At 42.7% G+C, this 21,803-nt stretch overlaps 2 protein-coding genes across 7 annotated transcripts; both read right to left on the bottom strand.

The window, feature by feature from the left end:
• Window positions 1-83: 83 nt before the first annotated feature.
• On the bottom strand, window positions 84-15,607 carry LOC136956772 (interleukin-1 receptor-like 1). 4 transcript variants are annotated; one of them, XM_067250772.1, is made up of 12 exons: window positions 15,468-15,575; window positions 11,496-11,691; window positions 7,297-7,368; window positions 6,765-7,026; window positions 5,953-6,145; window positions 5,052-5,223; window positions 4,665-4,727; window positions 4,292-4,430; window positions 2,904-3,058; window positions 2,570-2,713; window positions 1,575-1,742; window positions 84-1,375 (listed from the first exon to the last, which is right to left on the bottom strand). In XM_067250772.1, the coding sequence occupies exons 3-12, from the start codon at window positions 7,364-7,366 to the stop codon at window positions 897-899; spliced, it is 1,845 nt and encodes a 614-aa protein (XP_067106873.1). In that variant the 5' UTR covers window positions 7,367-7,368; window positions 11,496-11,691; window positions 15,468-15,575; the 3' UTR covers window positions 84-896. The 4 variants fall into 4 exon arrangements, with proteins under 4 accessions (XP_067106873.1, XP_067106881.1, XP_067106864.1 ...); XM_067250780.1 differs by lacking the exon at window positions 15,468-15,575 and adding an exon at window positions 11,892-11,903; XM_067250763.1 differs by lacking the exon at window positions 11,496-11,691 and having other exon boundaries at window positions 15,468-15,607.
• Window positions 15,608-15,749: 142 nt separating this feature from the next.
• Window positions 15,750-21,803, bottom strand: LOC136964742 (interleukin-1 receptor type 2). 3 transcript variants are annotated; one of them, XM_067258779.1, is made up of 10 exons: window positions 21,472-21,803; window positions 20,440-20,521; window positions 19,266-19,539; window positions 18,939-19,110; window positions 18,528-18,705; window positions 17,900-17,983; window positions 17,549-17,614; window positions 17,257-17,392; window positions 16,825-16,970; window positions 15,750-16,629 (listed from the first exon to the last, which is right to left on the bottom strand). In XM_067258779.1, exons 1-10 carry the CDS (start codon window positions 21,481-21,483, stop codon window positions 16,490-16,492), a joined length of 1,290 nt encoding a protein of 429 aa, XP_067114880.1. In that variant the 5' UTR covers window positions 21,484-21,803; the 3' UTR covers window positions 15,750-16,489. The 3 variants fall into 3 exon arrangements, with proteins under 3 accessions (XP_067114880.1, XP_067114879.1, XP_067114878.1); XM_067258778.1 differs by having other exon boundaries at window positions 17,900-18,052; window positions 21,472-21,797; XM_067258777.1 differs by lacking the exon at window positions 21,472-21,803 and having other exon boundaries at window positions 17,900-18,052; window positions 20,440-20,539.

Below are 21,803 nucleotides of genomic sequence, written 5' to 3'. Positions count from 1 at the left end.
GGGGGGGGGGGGGGGGGGTCTGTACTAATTATGGAAATCTTAATAGGAAACCAAGTCACTGGGCTGACGTGTGTAGCCGATAACATCTAGTTTGGGAGTTTCCACAGCATCAAACAGAACTCAGCGGCCGATGATAAACTTTCCACTTCAAACATAGCATGCAGCTAATGATTGATGGTTTCGACGTCTAAAGCTACGTGAAGCTGAGGGGATAAGGCTGTCTCCCGTCGCACGCTGTTTCTTGACACCCGATGAACTGCGTTTGTTTCGAACTGAAATATTATCATTGTAAATCATGATAACAGTTCCAGTATTTAACTTCAAAATTGTAAGCGCTTCAAAAGCGCACCTCGGACTCCTACCTATAGGTAGGCCAATGCTTCTTATTTGGCACAATTTCGGTTTGTGTGTTTGAAAAGGAAAACTTTTCAGGTTTGGTCCATTATTAGACTAGCTTAATGCCGCTTATGTCAGTGACGGTGTCGGTGAAGTACAACGAGAATAATCACTGAATCTATGTACAGTCTTTATTACATAACTGTTGCTTAACCTTATTTACAACAGTAGAGATGCACTACAGTGGTAGAGTGTGTGTTACAGATCTATTATGTGGACACTGATATTGACACCACCTGTCATTGACAGTCTATGATGCAGAAAGTCATAACACCTAGCAACCATGCAGCTGAGAGTCTACAGTCCTTCTCTAGGGAAGAAAGTAGGCCTACAGGATTGTGACTGATATCCAATACAGATTTAGTAATTGGTAGTCCAGGAATCTACAGGGTGAAAGGCTGTCTGAATGCCCATTTATCCATCCATTAACTAATTCCTTTATCCCTCCGTTCACCAATCCATCCATATTTCTTTTTACATTACAGTCTTTTTACAGAGATTTACACGTTCCCCAGTGTTTTCCTTTCAGAACATGGCATCCTCTTGCCCCTGACTGGCATGTGATACCTCAGCTCCTTCCAAAACCGTGACGACGGACACAGAGGGGGTGTTGCCAGGCCTTGCACCCCCTCCTGCCGCTCCTCCTCCCCACTTGCCAGACTCCACCCCCCCGGCCTCCTGGTGGTCCTGCGGGCCGTGTGGTTCTTACGGACACGAACGACGCCCTGCTTCTTCCGTAGCTGGCGTAGCGAGGGTGGGAGGACGGCCAGTTGGGCGGGGTGGAGCTCCTCCAGCTCCAGCAGCACCACACGCAGACTGCCCTCCAGCAGGGCGTGGTGCATGGCCGTCTCTCGCTCGTACCAATGCTGCCACGCCTCAGAGACAGCGCTGACATCACTGCTGCTGAATGCAGAGGCGGAATAGAGAAGCAGGAGACGCCGGCTGGCCCGTATCCTCTCCTCCACCAAGTCTACCACAGCTAGACGGAAGGAGAGATGAAAAACAAAACATGTTTTATTGGGTTTATTTGAAAGGAAGATGTCCTGTAATGTTGTGCTGTACCTGAAGAAAAGCAACAGAAACTCCTCTGACATAACGTGACAGAATTGGTGTACAGTAGTGGTATAATTTAGGTATCAGACTCCTGATTGGTCCTTGTTCTATCCCACATGACTTACCCTCCCCTGGTAGGTTGTCTCGCCCCGGTATGAAGAGTTTGTAGCCACACTTCCCCTCCAGCACCTGGGGCATCGTGTGGAGGGCAAACCCCTCCACCTCCTTGTTGGCTCTGTCTCCAAACAGCCGAGGATACGCCACATAGGCGTCGTACAGCTTCCCATCAGCATCTAACACAGAACGACAGGGGGCGCCAAACACACTGGAGGTTAGGGACCTCAGGGTGGGGAATCATGGTTTAACTTGCGGCCAGTGATTTTGTACTGAAAACACCATGGTGCACCCATCAGTATGCAACAATATGGGCAAAGTAATACCTATGTTACCGTGTACAAGGTCAACAGTGAGGTGTGATGCATGCACGGCTAAACCCAGAAGTACACCCTGTCTAGTTGTTCCATCCAGCTACTCTGCTGTGTTGGGTGTAAAGAGAAACTCTAAGAAAAGAGTGTGGTATCAAAGCACAAGTCTGAGTTTTGCCTCTGAGTTTCCTGTCAAACCTGTGAAGCACGCTGAACATGCAGTGCTAGAGGAAGTTCCATCCGCATACACACTCACTTTGGTTTTCACATGTGGTTAGGAGTAGAGGTGAATAGATGCAATGTTTACAAACTACGCGTGTGCGTGTGAGTTATATTTTGTGTGAATGCTTGTTTTTTGTACGTGATGCATGTTATGGATTTTCCATTTTCTTAACCTGCCATCGGGTCACATGACCCAAAGGTTCACAACGAACCATCGTTGTGTTTACCCAATTTTACCCAATACAAAAACAAATAAATAGCATTTTCTTTTAACCTTCGCAATGTGGGGGGTCTGAGACAGCCCGACGGTTAAAAGAAATGCTTCACTTTGTTTTTGTATGCGGTAAAGTTGTCGCAATACGACGGTGGGTCACAATGACTGATGGGTCAGAATGACCCGAAGATAACACAAGGGTTAAACTGAATCTGCATTTGTTTTAGAGAGCAAGGAGCCAACAGACACACACACATACCTGGGCTTTTGTAGAGGAAAGGGAAGACTCCCCGGAAGCAGAGCACAATGTGGATCTTGAACAGGTAGTAGAAGACCACAGCAGCAGTGAAGTTCAGAGCCAGGCAGCCTAACAGCAGGCCGACAGGAAGCATCAGGTTGGGATCTGTAGAGACGGAGGTTTAATAACTAGGATCAATAAAGAAATAGGTCAAAGGTGAGGTTACACACTCATTGTTGTTGTTGTTGCATGAACAGAAGTGAGGTTCCACTATCATAGATGAGGTTATAATACTGTTAATGAGGATTAACCATCATTAGTGAGGTAACACTATCATAGTTGTTTTTTCTCTGACCTGCGGGTAGGAGTGTGAACTGTGCCTCCACACTACCACGGTAACTGTAGACTTCACATGAGTAGTTGACATAGAAGTCTTCCTGCTTCACTTCAGAGAATGTCAGCAGGTGATTCAGCCACACCCCTTTTTCCCCGTCAACCTGTCTCTGGTCCCTGGCAGGGGAAAAGGAATACACATATGGATGGATGGATCGAGATACAGATGTTACTCACTGAATTTGAGGATTCTTGCTTTAAGATAGCAAGCAATGCATATTGGGTATAGCTACAAATGTTATCCTATAGAGGTTGAATGCTTAGAATGCCAATTTAGTTTTTAATAACATTACTTCCAAGTGTTCACTGCCCACTCATTATATTGATTACAATCACATAATAGCGGTTTTACACAGATTTACATTCCAAATTCTTGACTTTTAAGAGGATAGACTTCGGGAAAACACTCTTTAAGCCTCTTTGTCCACTTAAACATAACTCATTAGATGGCCTGGTGATGGTGAAGCAGTGACAGTGAAATAATAATTAACTGAATAAATTGTATAATTCCATCTTAACCTAAGTGGTTTTCTGGTCGCAACTTTATAACAGTTACATTATACAACATTATTAGTAGAGCACTTGACTGCAGATCTAGAGGTCCAAGGTTCGAAAGTCCCCCTGAATGTTATACTTTGGATAAAAGCAATTAAACAAAATTGTAGATATTTTTGTCTTTTATTGAAATACGAACCATGTGTTACATTAAATTTATATTTCGTACATTAAATTTACTAAATTGAGTGGTATTTGGAGTACTGAGCTGGTAATAAACTCCGATCTTAACTGGATCTCGTCTAACAAGACTCTCCTCACACCATCATGTGTGGAGACTGAGAGTGGGGAGATAAGCAGCGTGAGGGCAGAGCTGAAATGACCCATGTCTATCCCCCCATTCACATTCATGTCATCCATTGGGTGTGGACTTGCCAGATCTTAAGTTCAAGATGCGCTGCATACCAAACCGTGAGGATAATTACTTTACGGGACAGTGTAGATGTAGATTTAAATTGCTATTAAAAACCTGGGAAAAACAAATGTTGCAATTTAGTAGGCCCTTCTGGCATTTACGCTGTTTGCTGCACTTTCTATACTGTGTTATGAGAACTACGAATTGACAAACTTAAGGAACCAGTATGGCTACTAGGCTTATACAAGGTCTGCTCTGAGATGCTAGGTTTTAGCAAAGTTAACCCTCAAAAATAAATCTTGGGTAAAAAACGCCATCATGCAAGTTCCAAGATGAGCTTAGCCGCACCAAAGTGATGATCCAATTAAGTGAATAACATCTGTAGATAAGACAGACAGACAGACAGATAGATATATAGATAGATATACGGATTAACCTACGGCTGTGTTTGGTGGTAGACTCTGTTGGTGGCGTTATTGTCGAAGTATTCGTCAGCAACCTTGTCTAGCCAATACACATCCACAGAATGTTTCCCCACACACGGCACAAATACATAACACGCCTTGCTGAAGGACGAGCCTGTGCACACAGACATGTATACAAACACACACACATGCATACACACACAATATTTAGACTCCTAGGGACTTCTCAGACAATAATTGCATGATAAGATAACTGTCATTAAACACACAATGAAAGTCCAATGAAAGTCCAACTAACATTACACATGGTCCAAATGACACAAAACAGTACAACATTACAAACACTGTAAGGTGTACATGCTTTAGGTGGCTGGTCAACTGAACTCACCCAACTCTGCCTTGACCACCTCGTTAACAGGCTCCACTATTCGAGGAAGTAGGACATATTCCTCTGAAATGACAACAAGGATGCAGTTAGGATCTGCTGCTACCACTCTAAACAAAACAAACCTTAGTTAACATTGGGGTGATTAATCTGGGTGCGAAAACAAACCTTAGTTAACATTCGGGTGATTAATCTGGGTGTGAAAACAAACCTTAGTTAATATTCGGGGGATTCATCTGGGTGTGAACATTTGGTTGAGCATGTGCAATACAGTTAATTCTGAATGGTCGTTTATAACAATGCATGCACTTATTGCCAAAACATTTTGCCCCTAAAACACCCATCCTGGGCTGCCCCTGTGCAAGCCCCTCTTCCTGGTGCCCCCCTTACCTTTCACCCCACAATTGATGGTGGCTGACATGCTTCTGCGCACCCCACCAAGGTCAAAGGTGACGGTGCAGGTGTAGAAGCCTCTGTCCTCGGGTCGGACCCCTGCCAGCATGAGATCCTGGCCCCCACGAATGTAGGTATACTTTTTTTGGTTTTCAATGAGCTCACAGCCCTGAAATGGTTTATTGAAGAAGCTATCAGACAGGGGTTCAACAGAAACTGAGACATCAATGCTAATGCAAATAAGACTTTTAAGTACTTATACTAGTACTAATACTAGTAAGATACTTAACAAATACGTTAAACTTATACAATGTATTTGTGTATGGCTACTATTTATCAATACTTGTTATACAGTACCAGTCAAAAGTAGTGACACATTTTCCCAATCAATTTGTGTAAACGGCAGTGTGTTGCAGTGCATCTTATTACAGTATTGCTACAATGTATCTTTCTATTGCTCTTATGTATCTGGGCTGCGTTTCCCGATAACGATGGATCGTAGCAACAATCGAGCAAAAAACGAAACCATCGATATTTCTTACGTGCGTTTCCCAAACATGCTCGTAAGGAGTAGGCTAGTCTATGCACTTTCAAGAGTTACGAATTTTCAAGAGACACTTTAGCTACGATGTCTTTAGGAATGGCCAGTAAAACTAAGATTCGTCCTACGATGGATTCTACGATCAATTTAGGCTTACGACGCTTTCGGGAAACGCACTGGTTAGTTAATAGGTAATTCTGGGTCATTTATAGGCCTTTTTAGAAACCTCTGATTTGGAGGTATTACTGATATCAAAAGTCTATAAATGTTTTTGCATTTCTATATTCAATGAATTACTAAACAAGTTTCTGAAGCACTTATTAACCAGTGGCATTTCAGTGCAGACACATTCCTCACCTCAGGCATCGCCTTGTACCACTGGATGGAGTAGAAATCTCCTATTTCATTTAACTGGTCCTTCATTGGACAGACCAGTTTGTCATTGACCAAGTTGGTCAGGGTCAGAGGGAATTTATATGGATGGTCACAGTGTGAGTTGGTTTGGTTCACGATCAGTGAGGTGGTCAGAGAGAAACACTGGGTTGGAGTTCTGTCGACCGGAGAATGGTGGTAAAATGGTCAATGGACAGCATTTACAAAGTGCATTTATCAGCACCGAGCGGCACTCAAAGCACTTTACACTTGCCTCTCATTCATCCATCCATTCACACACACACACACACACACACACACACACACACACACACACACACACACACACACACACACACACACACACACACACACACACACACACACAACACACACACACACACACCCCGATGGCAGCAGAGCTGCCATGCAAGGCACTGGCCTAACCATCAGGAGCAACTTGAGTTTGTGTCTGAAAACACAGTGCACACTCATTTGGCTCATGTTGATGCAGAAATGGTCAAGTCCACAGCACTGCTCTGATCTGATCAAAGCTAGGCTATATGTATACTGAATCAATTTAATGGACATCAGCTGGATGATTAGATCATCTAGATTAGATTTGTCTCTTTGGAGAGTATTTCAAAGCGATAGTTAATTTTTGATAAGCCAAAACAAAGAACACACAAAGTCAAACATACTGATGCCCAAACTCTCCCAGATACATTCAGTGTACAACATGTCTATCATGAAAGAAAATACTAGTTAGGTTTGACGAGGAGGTGTTCAGTAGGTACCTCACAACACACAAGTATTTTCCTGTGTCCTGCAGCGAAGCATTGAGGAACCACAGAGTGGTGCCCCTCACCAGAGTGCGTTCTGTAGCCTGGCCCAGCTCCAGTGTCTCCTCGCTGTACCAGTGGATGTTGTACGAGACATTCCAAAAGTCAAACACCTCAGGGGCTACCAGGGTGCAGTTCAACATGGCAGCCTCCCCTACGACTGAGAATGACCGCTCAAACTGCAGGCCATACTCCTTACAGCCCTCTGCAGAGAGGCCTCAGGGAAGATAGAGGGAAGGGAGGTCATAGATGAGCAAACACACATGGACCAGTCAGTCAACTGACACAAGAGGGCAATCTTTTGAATTTGTCAAACCTTATGACTATTTCACTTTCAATCCTTACTGTATGAGGCTTCAATCACTTTCTATGTTTCTGTCTCTTTCTCTCCACAGTTTATCAATGTGGTATTCACTGTATTACAGTCCTTTATGTCTGTATTACAGTGGTGACTTGAACAGGTTATTGAAATGATGGTCCTACTTACCACCTGCTGCTGAGGAGCTGTTGATGAGGCTGAGGGCTGAGAAGAGGAGAAAGTTCTGGAGCCAACCCATGTCTGGAAGACAGAAACAGCAATTAATACATGATATCACCCTAAGCAAGTCACACATGACAAAGAATCTTGGTAGAATTACACAGACACCGACACTGAAGAGCTCACTCTCAATTGAGTTGCTCTAGTACGTCAAAAAGTCTGTCACACACAGAATTCTGTCTGGTGGTCGGGTGCTGTTCATGTGAGCCTCTGATAGACTCTGATAGGGCCCTATCTTGCACCCAGCGAAATTGACTTTGTCAACGACGCAAGTATAATTCCTAGTTTGCACTTGACGCAAAGCGGACTTTTCCCTCCACAGAAGCACGTCGGTAAATTAGGGAATGACTTTGCGCTCCCGGGGGCGGTTCAGCGAAAAAGGAGGCGTGTTCCGGCGCAAACGTTCCCAGGTACTATTTTGCAGTTTCAGAAAAACAATTCCGCCACAGACCTGGAAAAACGTAGTCTATGGCGCGGTATTCAGATGCTATTTTAAGGGCGCAAGCTTGGCCCGTGCGCACTGCTGGTGAAGCCAGGGTCTTCTTCATTGTTTTGAAGCTAATTTGGGTAGGTTTCTTCTCCCATGCCCATCAGAATCAGAATTCGGTTTATTCGCCATGTAGCCTATGTTACACAAACACGGAATTTACTGTGGCAGTAAGGTGCAAACAATAAACATATACGGGTCTTAAATTAAGTAAAAAAAGTACAATAGTTAAACTAATTCTAAGAACTAAACAATTTAAAAATATAACAATTTAAAAAATATATAAGTATAAGAATTTGAATGAGCAGCATGAGTGGGCAACTAAGTGCAATGAGAACTGCTCTGCCTTTCCCATACAATGTCACTTCTCTATCTTTTACGGCCCTGACGAGAACGTCGGTCTCCTCGGCTGTAAACCGCTCCTGGCGTGCGCCTGGCAAATCCGCCGTTATAATAGCAATCCGCCATGGAACAAGCGCTGCTCTTAAAGGGAATGTGAGATCACTCTCTGATTGGTTTATTTGGGCGTAACGTGCGAAGAGTCAGGTGGCTGAGCGGTGAGGGAATCGGGCTAGTAATCCGAAGGTTGCCAGTTCGATTCCCGGTCATGCCAACTGACGTTGTGTCCTTGGGCAAGGCACTTCACCCTACTTGCCTTGGGGGACTGTCCCTGTACTTACTGTAAGTCCCTCTGGATAAGAGCGTCTGCTAAATGACTAAATGTAAATGTAAACCACACCCATTAGTAATGTAGCTACTTCAGCCATTTTAGACTTGCGCTTTGCGTTTTGATACTTGCGTTTCAGATCGTTACAATAGGGCCCTTGGACTCTTATACTCTGCTGGAAAAACCACACACATCCCACTGCCAGACTCTGAAATCTGACCAGAAAAGTCCGTAACTCTGATCTGATGCTAATAAATGAATTGGGTTGTGTCACTTTTTATTCATTTTAGAAAAGTCATGTACAGAATTATTGACTCACACACTGTCTTAAATCCTGTTCTTTCCCACTACCACAAACCAGACTACAGTTTTTCCCTAAGCGATTCACTGACAGAGTATAAAGGTTGCAAATAATTCCACCTCATTGAGGTGATCACTCAAACTGAAGAGATGTAACGGTATAACTGGCAATTCTTGTGGTTAAAAAGTCATTTCGCACACATTCCCTTGGAGGTGACACGTCAGTTCACAACATTCCTTGTGGTGAGTAATCTCTCCACCTTTCTCTGCTGAGGCGATGCATGGGCGAGCCTGCACACAGAGTAATATCAGGATTCTGCAGATCTGTTCAACAGGATGTGGAAAACAGAGGCCAAGCACCAGGCTACAAATAGCCACAAAGCGTGCAGAGTACGAGGACAGGAAGCTCTCATCTGAGCCACCACATGGTTGTGAACCAAGAGGCTTGCTTCTGATGTCCAGAGCCAGCAGGGTGCAGTGGTGGGACAAGCCAGGGTTAGGAGCGGAGAGGAGCGTGGGAGACAGTGGGGCCAAGTTGTGGGGGCCGAGGGAACATAGCTGAACCCCCCAGGGTTTCACATCCTCTCCCTTCCACTTTTTTTGACTTTTCACTCACAATCCCCCGAATTGTCTGTGTGTCAGTCGGATCAACAACCCAAAATGCTGACAAGACATAATGTTTACCGCAGTCGTGGCGCAAGAGGTCCATCAAGAACAAATTTGTGAAATGTGCACTCAGTCTTTTGCAACAGCCCAATGCCAGCGAGGGTGTTTGGATGGGTCTTCACTCTGAGTGCTAGTGTGATGTTGACTCAAACACAGCCATCTCAGGTCGTCGATCTTTGACCATCTGTTTTGCCTCTAAAATAGTAAACATGTTGGAACAGTAAGTCCGAGTGGATGGGCCCTCAACAAGCTACCGGGGCAACACAACGCTGAGGCAACGTCCTGCTTTCTAAAGTTGAAACGCATGGCGTTTGCTAGACCTCACCCTCACACTAAAGTTGCTGCTAGCTTTCAGACATCCACTGAGATGGTGAAGCTAAGGTCCTCATCAAGCAGACATAAGTGAACTCTTACTCTGTTAACTTGATGATCTTCTGACTTGATTTGGTGTAAGTGTTATGCAAGTTGTGGTTGAATCACACTGAGCAATAGCAACCATACTGTTGTCACTGTAAACATCTGATCACAATGCCTTTGATAAAATGTAGCTCACCATCGGACAAAACTAATGATGTTCTTTATTAAGTATTTGAAGGAAGAGTATATTTGATCCACTTTTATAAACGTCTTTAAGGTTAAATATTTTCATGTTGTGTGGGTGGAAATGTTGATCTACAACAAATAGGTGTAGCAGAATATAACATATGAGCATAACCCCACAGACAGAGAAGAGAGAGACAAAAGGAGAGGGGAAGAGAGAAAGGGAGGAAAAGACTGCTAATAGTCACAAAACTAGAAATGTGTAAGGTAATGCTATAGCCCAATCCAAAAAAAATCTCAACCTGTCCACACTTGTAGTCAGTATTCCCACTCTTCACAGTAGTGTGGGTGTGTCTATGTCTGCAGAATTAAAACAACAAGGAGTGTCTCCATGCATTTTTCCTAACAGTCATATTGAAGAAGTTCTGGATGGCTTCCATTACAGTCATTGCTAGCTGGACAACTCGATTATTCACATCAACATGCACAAAACTACTTCTTATGTCAACTCTATCTAACAAAATAATTAATTCAGTATAACTGCCATTCAAGATGGTCTTTTGTAACATCATGTTAACGTAATTAACCTATTAATTTTAATTAATTTATCCGTGGGTTATCTCTGAATGTGGTTTTGTCTGATTGTGGGTTAGTTTTGAATCTAAATAATGGTTTTATTGTGGTGATTTGTGTGGGAACATTCTGATTCGGAAGATGGAACTCCTCCAAGACTGACAGCCTCTCTGAAGGAGTAGAGCTGGGAAAACACAAAGGTATAAGGTGAATTAGTTGTAATTTCAGTAGAAACGGATGCTGATGGAGAAACTGTTACTAAGGGAAGAACAGTAGCCAGGCAGATCTGAGTCACAACCACAGGAAACCTCAACCAGGTCACTGGAGGCAGACTCAAAACGCAGAACAAGATAACCTACTATGATAACAACAAGAGTCCAGATTCAGTACAGTAGTTTTAACAAATCTAGCAGAAGTTCATATCAATGAATGTTAAAGCCCTCTTTCTGCCCCTCCAGTACCATAGCATGAAAACTTTAACAAGTTTAACACCCACTTATCTAAACCAACAGTCCTCAAAAACAGGATGTGAGTAACTTACAGTGAGAGTTATGACATGAAATCACATATTGATTTGGCTCCTTATCAGATTAGAGGCATATATAAAATCACATTATCCGGAGAGTCTCTCTCCCAGAATCCCTGGAAGACCCCTTGTTGTAAAATTACAACGTCACCTTTAGCTCTTTAATTGCAAATTTCTTTTTTTTGAAAGACCAAATGTATCCAATAGCATTGCAAGGCAAGACAATAGGACCCATTGGTTATGTAAATGTTGTTGTTCCAAAAAAATCTTATTTGCAAATGTATTTTTTGGGGAGCTAAAGGTGATGTTGAAATTTTAAATCGGGTCTTACAGGGATAAAGCAGTCTGCTTCCGTCAGAAGATAGGTGTAGAGAATAGGTAGCGCTCACCTAGAAACAGCAGAGGCCCAGGAGCAGTGACGGAGGGACGGCCAGAGGGAGAGGCAGTCGCTTCTGACCACTCCAGGCATCTGAAGATGAAGCCAGGCTAGCCAGACACCAGAAAATACTGGAAAGCGGTTTGACCAATGAGAGGACAGCCACGTCACAACTCACAGACTGCAAGCTGGCCAAGCAGGAGGCCCTCCTGTTAGAGTTGCATGGTGGGGAAGATGACATGTTTCTTATAGTGTATGAGGGGTTTTATTTATTTGCTCTTTGCAGCAAAGAGCTTTGTACTGCATCGGGCTGTATGAAATGTGCTATATCCAATTGATTTGAATTTCTACATACAAAATTACTTAACTGCCTATAACACTATACATAATTTCATGTCATACCTCTCACCCCAAGCGACTCACATCCTGTTTTTGAGGACTGTTGGTTTAGATAAGTGGGTGTTAAACTTCAGGTTTTCATGCTATGGTACTGGAGGGGCAGAAAGAGGGCTTTAACATTCATTGATATGAACTTCTGCTAGATTTGTTTAACTACTGTACTGAATCTGGTAGGGGTGGGGGAAAAAATAGATTCACATTTGAATCGCGATTCAGTCTTCTAGAAATTCACATCGATTCAGAATTAGTTTTTTTTCTGTATTTTTGTAATTATAATTTTTTATGATAAAAAATCGTGAATCGTTTTTTTTTTTTTTTTACTTTATTGCCCATGATGAACATTGCAGGCAATTTTTGCAGTACAACATCAATCATAAAATAAAAAGACACGCCAAACAAAACAAAAACAAAGTCACCTTAAGGTTGGGCTTCAGTCACCACATACAGTTGGAGGAGTCAGATGGCTGAGTGGTTAGGGAATCAGGCTAGTAATCAGAAGGTTGCTGGTTCGATTCCAGTCTGTGCAAATTATGTTGTGTCCTTGGGCAAGGCACTTCACCCTACTTGCCTCGGGGCAAGTCCCTGTACTTACTGCAAGTCGCTCTGGATAAGAGCATCTGCTAAATGACTTAATGTAAAATGTACAGTACGTTGGCTACATACAGGTAGGGTAATTTTACAGAGATACATCACACACTAGACAGATTGATATTATTAATTCAGGTAGAGAATGACAGGTGTCCATCTTCGTACGAATATAGGTACATTTAGCTGAAGGATAGCAGTCATATTTTCCATTGTATGGACTTTTTGTATCCATTGAGCTATTGTAGGAGGGCTAGGCTTCATCCAGTTAATAGTAATAATTTTTAGCAATTTAACAATTTATTTGCAATCATCAACAAAATATGTAAAATAGCACTGGTCCTTAGTAAACAATTCTTCTTGTGTCTTTTCCAGTACAAAAAATAAAGGGTCCAGGGGAATATCAGTCTCAAAGATTTTTTCCAACTCTTCCTTGATGTCTTTCCAGAATGTCTGTATTATGGGACAGTCCCAGAATAAGTGGGTATGGTCCCCAATCATACCACAATTTCTCCAACATTTATTAGTGGCATTATCCTTAAACATTGACACTTTCAGAGGATTCCTAAAGAATCTTATCTTTACCTTCCAATCAAATTCTTTCCACATCTGACTACCAACCCCCTTGTGACACGCAGTACAAATATCTTCACATGAGTCATCATCTATAGTTGTGTTGAGTTCCATTTCCCATTGCCCTTTAATATGTAAAGCGTTATCTGATGTGTCTATCATCAACCTTTTATACATATGAGACACTTGGTGCTTTGTTGACACAGTTTGTTGAAAACTATGTATGAAGTGGATCTTAATATTAATAGGGTCTCTTTTAGTACTATCCCAGTCGGAGTGCTTTGTAGTGTAGTGTCGTATCGGTAGATATATATACAGGTCACTTGAGGGCAAGTCAAATTTGTCTTGGAGTTGTGAAAAAGATTTTAAAGTATTCCCATCAAATAATTGATTCATAATTTTTAGCCCCTTCTCAGCCCAGTAACTTAACTAATAACTAATACCTTCTGTAGGTATTATCAACCAAAGATGGGAGAAACTCTATGTTTCCTAGTATGGGCACTGCCCTTGACAAGACTACAGACCCCTTTAGTTGCTTTTTGACATTGTTCCAGACCTGATTTTTTTCTGAGACTGCTGACTAAGAAATGGAAGAGTAGATAATGATATCCCTGGTAAAGAGTTCTGTTCAATAGATACCCACCCATTCTCCTCATCTTTGATCATCCATGCCACTATTGCTCTAAGCTGGGCTGCCCAGTAATACAGTTTTAGATTAGGTAGACCCAGTCCTCCTTTCTCTTTGCTTGCCATCAATATTTTCAGACGGATTCTGGGTCTCCTGTTTTGCCATATAAATTTAGATATACGTTTTTCAAACATCTTAAATGTGGATTGTGGAACTAGCATAGGTAGAGATTGAAACAGGAAAAGGAGTCTTGGTAGGATATTCATTCTCACGGACTCCATCCGACCAAAAAGTGACAAGGGCAATACATCCCATCTGGTAAAATCTTGATTTTCCTGTTTGCTTGAAGATTTATTTGTAGAAGATGTTGACATCGTGAATTCACTGTATTTTGCTGAGTTTTCAGTAAAAGTTAGGTTGTCTTATTGTTATTGTTGAGTTTTGTGTTCTCATCTGTTGTTATTTGTATTCCTATTGTGTCATATTGTGTCAATTATACTGATTGTATGTGTTATGTAAGTTAAGGGGAAATTAACTAATGGGACTCTTATTTTGACATCTGAGAAATCTATAAATACCCCTGTTAGTTTCCTGTGTATCTCATCCGGTTACTGAGCCATGCCACAGACACTGATGTTCAGACAGTACTGTGAGATTAAGTGTAGTAAGATAATAAACAACTGTTAATGTACATTTATACTTTGAGTGATCTTTTTACATGAATGACGGAAACATACTGAAGTATCAACATGGATAGAGGAGAACAGATTGTAACAGTTATCATAGTAGGTTATCTTTTTCTGCGTTTTGAGTCTGCCTCCAGTGACCTCGTTGAGGTTTCCTGTGGTTGTGACTCAAGAGCTGCCTGGCTCCTTTGTGTATTTTCCCAGCTCTACTCCTTCAGAGAGGCTGTCAATCTTGGATGAGTTCCATCAACCGAATCAGAATGTCCCCACACACATTTTTTCCCACACTTATTTTTCTGTATTTTGTCATTTTGCTCATGCACTCTAGACTAATATTTAGGCTATATTATTATTTTTTTAATTCATGCTCTTCGTATTCAAGGCAGACAGGAGCTTAAAATGGCAATTTAAATTAGATTGACATGAACCCAAATTCAAACAGATATTGGTGATCTCAGTAATATCTCCATTTACCGGTATTTTCTCCAAAATAAGAATTCATTGATAGAGTCGGTGCGGGGGAGAAATCTCACTTGGAGTCCCCCCTATTTTCGCAGACCAGGCACACTTTGTAGCTACAAGGTTTACTCAGAGTCATGTGCTTTCAAACGTGCAACACCGTTCTTCTGCAGTTTTAAGTGTGAAGCTGCACGTTGCACGCCAAGGATCACAGCTCAGTTTCTCGGAAAGCCGAAGAATTAGCAGGAATAAAAACGAAAAACAGCTATACAATTTGGGGGGATTTCCAAATAGTCCTACCATGTTAAACCGCATGCACGCCAACCACGGCATAGTGTAAACTTGTATATTTCAGAGAGGTTTATTTTACATGAGAAGTAAGCACCTGTGGTTTTGTTCTTAAGTTACATTAGAGGTAAAGTAAGTAGCCTACATTTCAAAATAAATTGGCAAAGTAACCCATCCACACCACGTCTTGCTGAACACCGTTTACACCAGGACTACCGGAACATTTAAGGATTTCAGTTTGCTATAGGCTATACAAAATGGGAATCCGAACAAACGAGCTTGTTGAATTGACACTCAGTAGGCCTATATGACTATGACACAGAAGGTATAAGGTAGCCTATATTTATCACAAACTTGTTTAACTTACCCGTTAGACCTACTTCTCTTTTCGTTTATTCAAGTTCATATTAGTATCCAAAAATAAATGCAGAGGAATAAATACACTCGCTAAATTAGCTTTTCCCCATAGCAGTGTTTTCTTCGGAACAAAAATAATTTTAGTCAAGGAGATCTATGTTGCAATTTCCTGCACATCGTTGGAAAGCTGACACGGAGGGTGTTGAGCAATTGTAGGGAGGGAATATTTATTATGCTATAACTGACCTTCATGTTTAAAACAATTTGCACGTTTTGTTTTGTTTATGTTATTTAATGTATTCCAAGTTAAAGTTAGTAAACATATAACTACGTCAAAATTATGGGTGTTGTTACATGCGATGGTTCTTGCATTAAATATTGCCTTCAGTCTTTCAATAAAATCGTACAGGCTTAGCTTATAATATTTTACGATCTCATGTGATCAATAGGATGTGTGCCCAATGCTGACTCAATCGTTCTTGTACTCGGTGACTGACAAATGACAGCGATAGCTATAGCCTACTTTTAGTTTAGAGGCATGATTTACTTCAATGAAAAAAAATAGTATTACGTTGTAATTTATTGCCGCCTAGTGGCAGAGCGTTACAACAGATAATCGGAAGCATCAAACCAGACATCGTCTTGGTCTAACATGGCTTAAAACTCAATGTACTGTTGTGAATTGATTGTTTATTTTTTAAAGTTTTTATTTAGCAACATGCTTCTCTAATGACACAATTGTTACATTTTTATTGAATACATCAGTTGGGAGCTCAGCTGAACTCCAGTATGCCCAGATTTTGAATTCCACTCCTCCACCTACAGTATCTTGCCTGGACTCTTCATTCGTTCATTCATTCATTCATTCTCATTATTCCTTCAAGTAAAACTACTTTGCACGTTCAGTTATTGGTATGGTTTTCGAACTCGGGAGTACGGTTAAGCTACAGTATTAATGTAGCTGCCTGCCTACAGAGGAAATGAAGGACGTTTGTGGAGGTGTTTAGTGCAGTTCAGTTCCAGGTGTGACCGCTAGAGGGAGCTGTCCTGTGCAGCCAGGACGTAGTGCTCCTTCCTCCAGGGCCGGAGCAGGTGACACAGCAGCACAGAGATCACCAGCAGGAAGACGACCACAAAGCCCACCGTCCCCACCAGCCACGGCGTCTCTGAGTCTGGGGGAGGAACAGAAGGGATAGAGGGAGGTGAGGATGGGCGCTGGCCTGCCAAATCGATCACTTTCTCTGTGTCTATCTCTCTCTTTCACACACGAACGCCGATATTTGTGAGTGCATCTGTGTTTTATCAGATACAAATGCGGGAGTCATTGATGACGATCTGTGTCAGAGGCGCTCCGTGACCGAACCCACCGTCTAGTCTGATGAGGGCCTGGACCTCCTGCCCTCCCGCCTGGTTGTGAGTCACACACGCCAGGCTTCTCCTGGAGTCTGCCCCAGTCAGCCCCCGGACCACCAGCCTCACCTCCACATGACAACCCTCCGCCACTCTGGTCGTCCTGCCAACACACGGTAAAACTCATTCAGGGGTCAGGGTCATGATGGTCTCGACCCAAAGCAACCAGAGAAGATTGTTTCTTTCAGATTGGTTATGGGCTATGGTTTATAGCTAAGTAGGACAATGACGCAGATATACTTTTTGATACATTTCTGTATCCCAATATACATAAACTGTTTTAATCAACAATGTATTCAAAGACATAAACAACTGTTTCATTTTAAACTAAAGTGGTCTTTAAATGTATCCCATGATTGAATTAGAGATTGAAATGCAGTTTTAGATACCTCCTCTCACCCTGTAGAGCCCGCCCATTAAGGTAGGAATTCTCCAGTAATTGGCCATCCACCAACCATGTGACCACGGTGGAGTTTAATGATTGGCAATGCGTCAGAACCTTGCATAACATCTCCAGTTCTGCACCTGATAGTAATGGGTGAATATATGCATAAGAAGGTTAGGGCAATAAATAGATGTGTTGAAATACTCCTGTGATACAGCCCACTAATCATAGAAATCTAGGAATCTACTGTAATCAAAATGTTTCCAAAGTCAGGGGTACATGGAAATGATTCTCACCAGAACGGCCTTCAAACACGGCTCCATGTAGAGGGAGCACGATCCTTGGGCTCTGTATCACTGTCGCTAAAACACAACAACACGGCAAATAAGAAAACACGACAACAAACCAGTCAACATCCTGCTGGCATGGCCAGTTTACTTACGAGTTATCATCTATCTCTCACACTATTCCCATCCACTCTATCCCATCACTTCTCACACTATTCCCATCCACTCTATCCCATCACTTCTCACACTATTCCCATCCACTCTATCCCATCACTTAAGGCTTGTACCCTCAACTGTTTTTGAGATGAAATCTGTATTTTAACATTCTGTGTTCCCAGTCTGAGTGTTTGAAAGACTTACTGTGGACTGTGCTCTGGAAGGTCTTGCCAGTTGGGGGGGAGGTTGGGGTGGTGGCCAAGCGTGAGGTTGGAGTTGAGGCAACACCTGAGGTTGGAGATAAGGCCAAGCCAGTGCTGGGCTGAGTGGTGTGGCTATGTGGGTATATCTTAGGCACTGGGGGGAGAGACAGACACACTTCTATGAGTCCCAGCCTCTCATGAGCTTAACGAACAAACTGTATAAACTTGAACCCCAGTGCTGCATGATTACTACACATCTAAGGTAAACATACAGCCCTGGAAAAAACTGAGAGACCACTGCACGTTTTCCTTTAATTTAGAGGTTAAGAAGGACAATTTTGAGTGAGGAACAGAAGGGTAAAATTTGCAATGGCCTCTTAAATTTTACCCTACCGTTCCTCACTCAAAACTCAACTTTTTAAAAAATGAAAGAAAAACGTGCAGTGGTCTCTCAGTTTTTTCCAGAGCTATATATCATTTTGAAAGAAAACATGTCATGTTTAGAAAACGATGGCAGCTAAAAGCAGAGCTACTTGTAACCGTTAAATGTTGGGTGAGCTATGCAGCATGGTTGATGGCTGATGACTGATGATGAATGTGGAGTAACAAACAATTACAGAGCAGCTTACTTTCTACGTGGAGCTTCGTGATTCTGCTCACTGTGTACAGGTGGTTGTTGGCATGCACTTGCAGAACACACGTATAGAAACCCTCGTCTGATTGGCTCACATCAATGATGACCATCTTGTTCCATCTCTCCCTATAGTAGCGACCACTGCCCATAGGGAGCGCTGTGGGTCTGGAGTCCTAGAGTAGGAAAGCAATGGAACATAAACCAGCTGAATAATGATAAACAGGATGTTCTGTGGTGTACTAAACACACACAGACAGACACACAAACACATAAACAGACATGGCCACACAATAACACACAAACACACCCACACACTCAAATACGCACACACGCAAACACACACACACACACTCACACACAAACACAGCAAGGCAAAGGGCATGCTACTATTCTCCTCATCTCCTACCTTGAACCACTGTATCTTCTGTGTCATGTTGAAGGCTGAGATGTGTGGACAGGTGAGTTCAACATCTTTTCCTGCTTGGTCGAATATAGGGTAGTGCATTTTGTCTATGCCACTCAGCATGTTCTCATACACGTGTAGAGTGATGTCGCCTGTCATGCAGACGGAGCCCTTTCTGTAGATTGGAGACAGATACAGAAAAATGTAGGCAAGCCATGTCAGAGACATGGTAATCACATTTCAGTTTTGTTCAAATAACCATATCCAGCCAAGCTTAGCACCATGAGAAGGTAACTGTATCTCAGCCCGGGTATTGTGTAGGTTAACCACCTGTAGATGCAAGTGTACTCTCCAGAGTCTGACAGCCGAGCTGGGAGGAGCCACAAGTTCTGTTCTCGCTGCAGAACCCGTTTTTTCTCTGCCTCCTCTTCCTCCTCCAGGCCAGTCGCTCCGTTGCCTTTGACAATGAGGAAGCTGTAGCCGCCTGAGGTGGTGAGGTGGTTCCGTTTGGTGAGGTACCCGATCAGCCCGGGGAAGCCCAGAACCACAGCCTCACCCTGGACACGGAACTGGTCCAGCTCCTCAGACACGCTCACACAGCTGTCTGGGGGACAGACAGAGCTTCAGAATCAATAGGAGCAAATCACATTCATTCATACAGCCCGGATACATCAAACTGGAACTAATCCAGTCCTGTTGTACTGTGATATCAGTGAAAACTAGAATTAAGTAACATGAGAGCAGAGAGAAACACAGACATCGGTCACTGATTAGATACGGAGGTTCATGCTCATGTGCTGTAGACCATGCAATTCATTTACTGTATGTCTGCTACAGTGAACACTGGTTTTGGGCTACTAATCTTGCAACCATGCTGCTCTTTGTATTTATTTTGTTGTCCAATAGAAAGGATATCCTGGGCTTTCTAATGATGTCACAAATGTGAACACCCATGCAGGCCTGGACTGGTAATCTGGCATACGGGGCAAATTCCCGGTGGGCCGACGCACTTGGGGCCAATATGATATGATATTTAATATATCTATAAAAAAAAAAATAATAATAATAATCTTAAAATTGGCCAACGACCGGCCCATAAAGCAGGGACAGCGGCCCATTGGTTAATTTTCCATACTGACACTGGGACGGTGTCCGACCGATTGTGGTGGGCCGGTCTGAGCAAAAATGCCAGGGCCATTTTTTGTCCCAGTCCAGCCCTGCAGCCATGTAATTCTAGTTAGTTCTTTAAGTTACAGACGCATAACTGTAACATATGAAAACAATATTGTGACCTTTCTGTTAAATTAAAATATGTTTGTTAGCGAAACACTCATGTTATGTCCAAGTTACAAAGATGTTAATGTTACAGTAAAAGCTTTTTATGTTAAAATGTTTTTGCAGGTCTCAGGAGGATAGTCTAGGACTAGTCTTGACTCATTATCAATAGCAGAGTAACTGAAAATCTCAACTTTTTATAACAGTACACACAAACACACACACTCACCTTTCAGGAGCTGAGAAGGAAATCCATCAACTGGATCAGAGATGAGAAGAGCTAACAGCCATACTACCGTGGCTATGGAACACTGCATGAACAGATTCATACTTTATAATGATTCACTTACAACTCGTAAACCGAGACACACATACACATACATGTCACCATAGCACATGTTCTATCTCACCATATTGCCCTAGGTACTGTGTATTATCCGTTTACTGGCGGTGGACCTATATAGGTTGTAGTAAAATGACCAGAGTGACGTGGTCACGACGCATTAAAACACGCCCAGAAACCCTTCCAGAGTCAATCACACCCTGAGGAGTCACCAGGGTAGGACTAGGGAAAAGGGAATCAGGGTAAATCCCTTTGTTTGAGATCACACGATTTCATGATGTCACAGCCTCACTTTAAAAGTAGCTTGAATGGTGTCTTGTCACCAGTGTTGGGTGTACAGTAGTCAGACTACTGTACACGAGTAACTTAACACGTTACTTATTTAATTGAATGAATCCGTTACTAGTTTCTTGTTCCAAAAAGTAACGCGTTACTCAAGTTAGTCTTTTGGTCGCGAGCCCTCAGCATGTAGCTAAAAGTCTAGGAAAGTTGATGCTATTAGATAACTTATTACACTTGTATGTTTACGTTACAGAGCGGGATTGTTTGTTTGTGGTGTGCAAGCGCAGTGCATCTGTCAGTGTTCGTGCAAGAGCTACAGGATCACATTTTACACAGTAGGGTGACTTGAACTGGAAATATACGTTTTCAGTTCTGTTTTGGTTTCCTGTGTTGTCATTCCAGGTCAGCTGACCTCTTGTGTGTACACTTTCCATGTACTCTCTCCCAAGATGAAACATGGTGAGACATTGTTTCCGTGTATTACCAAATATAATCCAATAAAGTAACTGGAACAAGAAAAAGCCCAATCTCACTAACCCTCAGTATGACAGTGTTGTACGAAGTATGACACAGTGGCATGTGAAGTATGCGGATTAATTAATACAATTTTGAAAAATAACGAATCCTGACACTTACCCAAATGTCCATGGTGATAACAGGAAGAAAGTCAGTGGGGGCAGAGAAACAGACGGAACCTCTGGACGTGAGGCAGTGAGGAGGCAGAGACAGCAGGAGGCTCCGGACGTGAGGCAGTGAGGAGGCAGAGACAGCAGGAACCTCTGGACGTACGGAGGTAGAGACAGCAGGAACCTCTGGATGTGAGGCAGTGAGGAGGCAGAGATAGCAGGAGGTTCTGGATGTGAGGCAGTGAGGAGGCAGAGACAGCAGGAGGTTATGGACCTGAGGCAGTGAGGAGGCAGAGGAGGCTCTGGACGTGAGTCAGTGAGGAGGCAGAGATGGACACTGAG

The sequence above is a fragment of the Osmerus mordax genome, chromosome 2 (genome assembly GCF_038355195.1).
Source record: "Osmerus mordax isolate fOsmMor3 chromosome 2, fOsmMor3.pri, whole genome shotgun sequence".
Taxonomy (NCBI): domain Eukaryota; kingdom Metazoa; phylum Chordata; class Actinopteri; order Osmeriformes; family Osmeridae; genus Osmerus; species Osmerus mordax.
The sequence above is the reverse complement of the archived record's forward strand: the minus strand, read 5'-3'. Positions and strand labels throughout refer to the sequence as shown.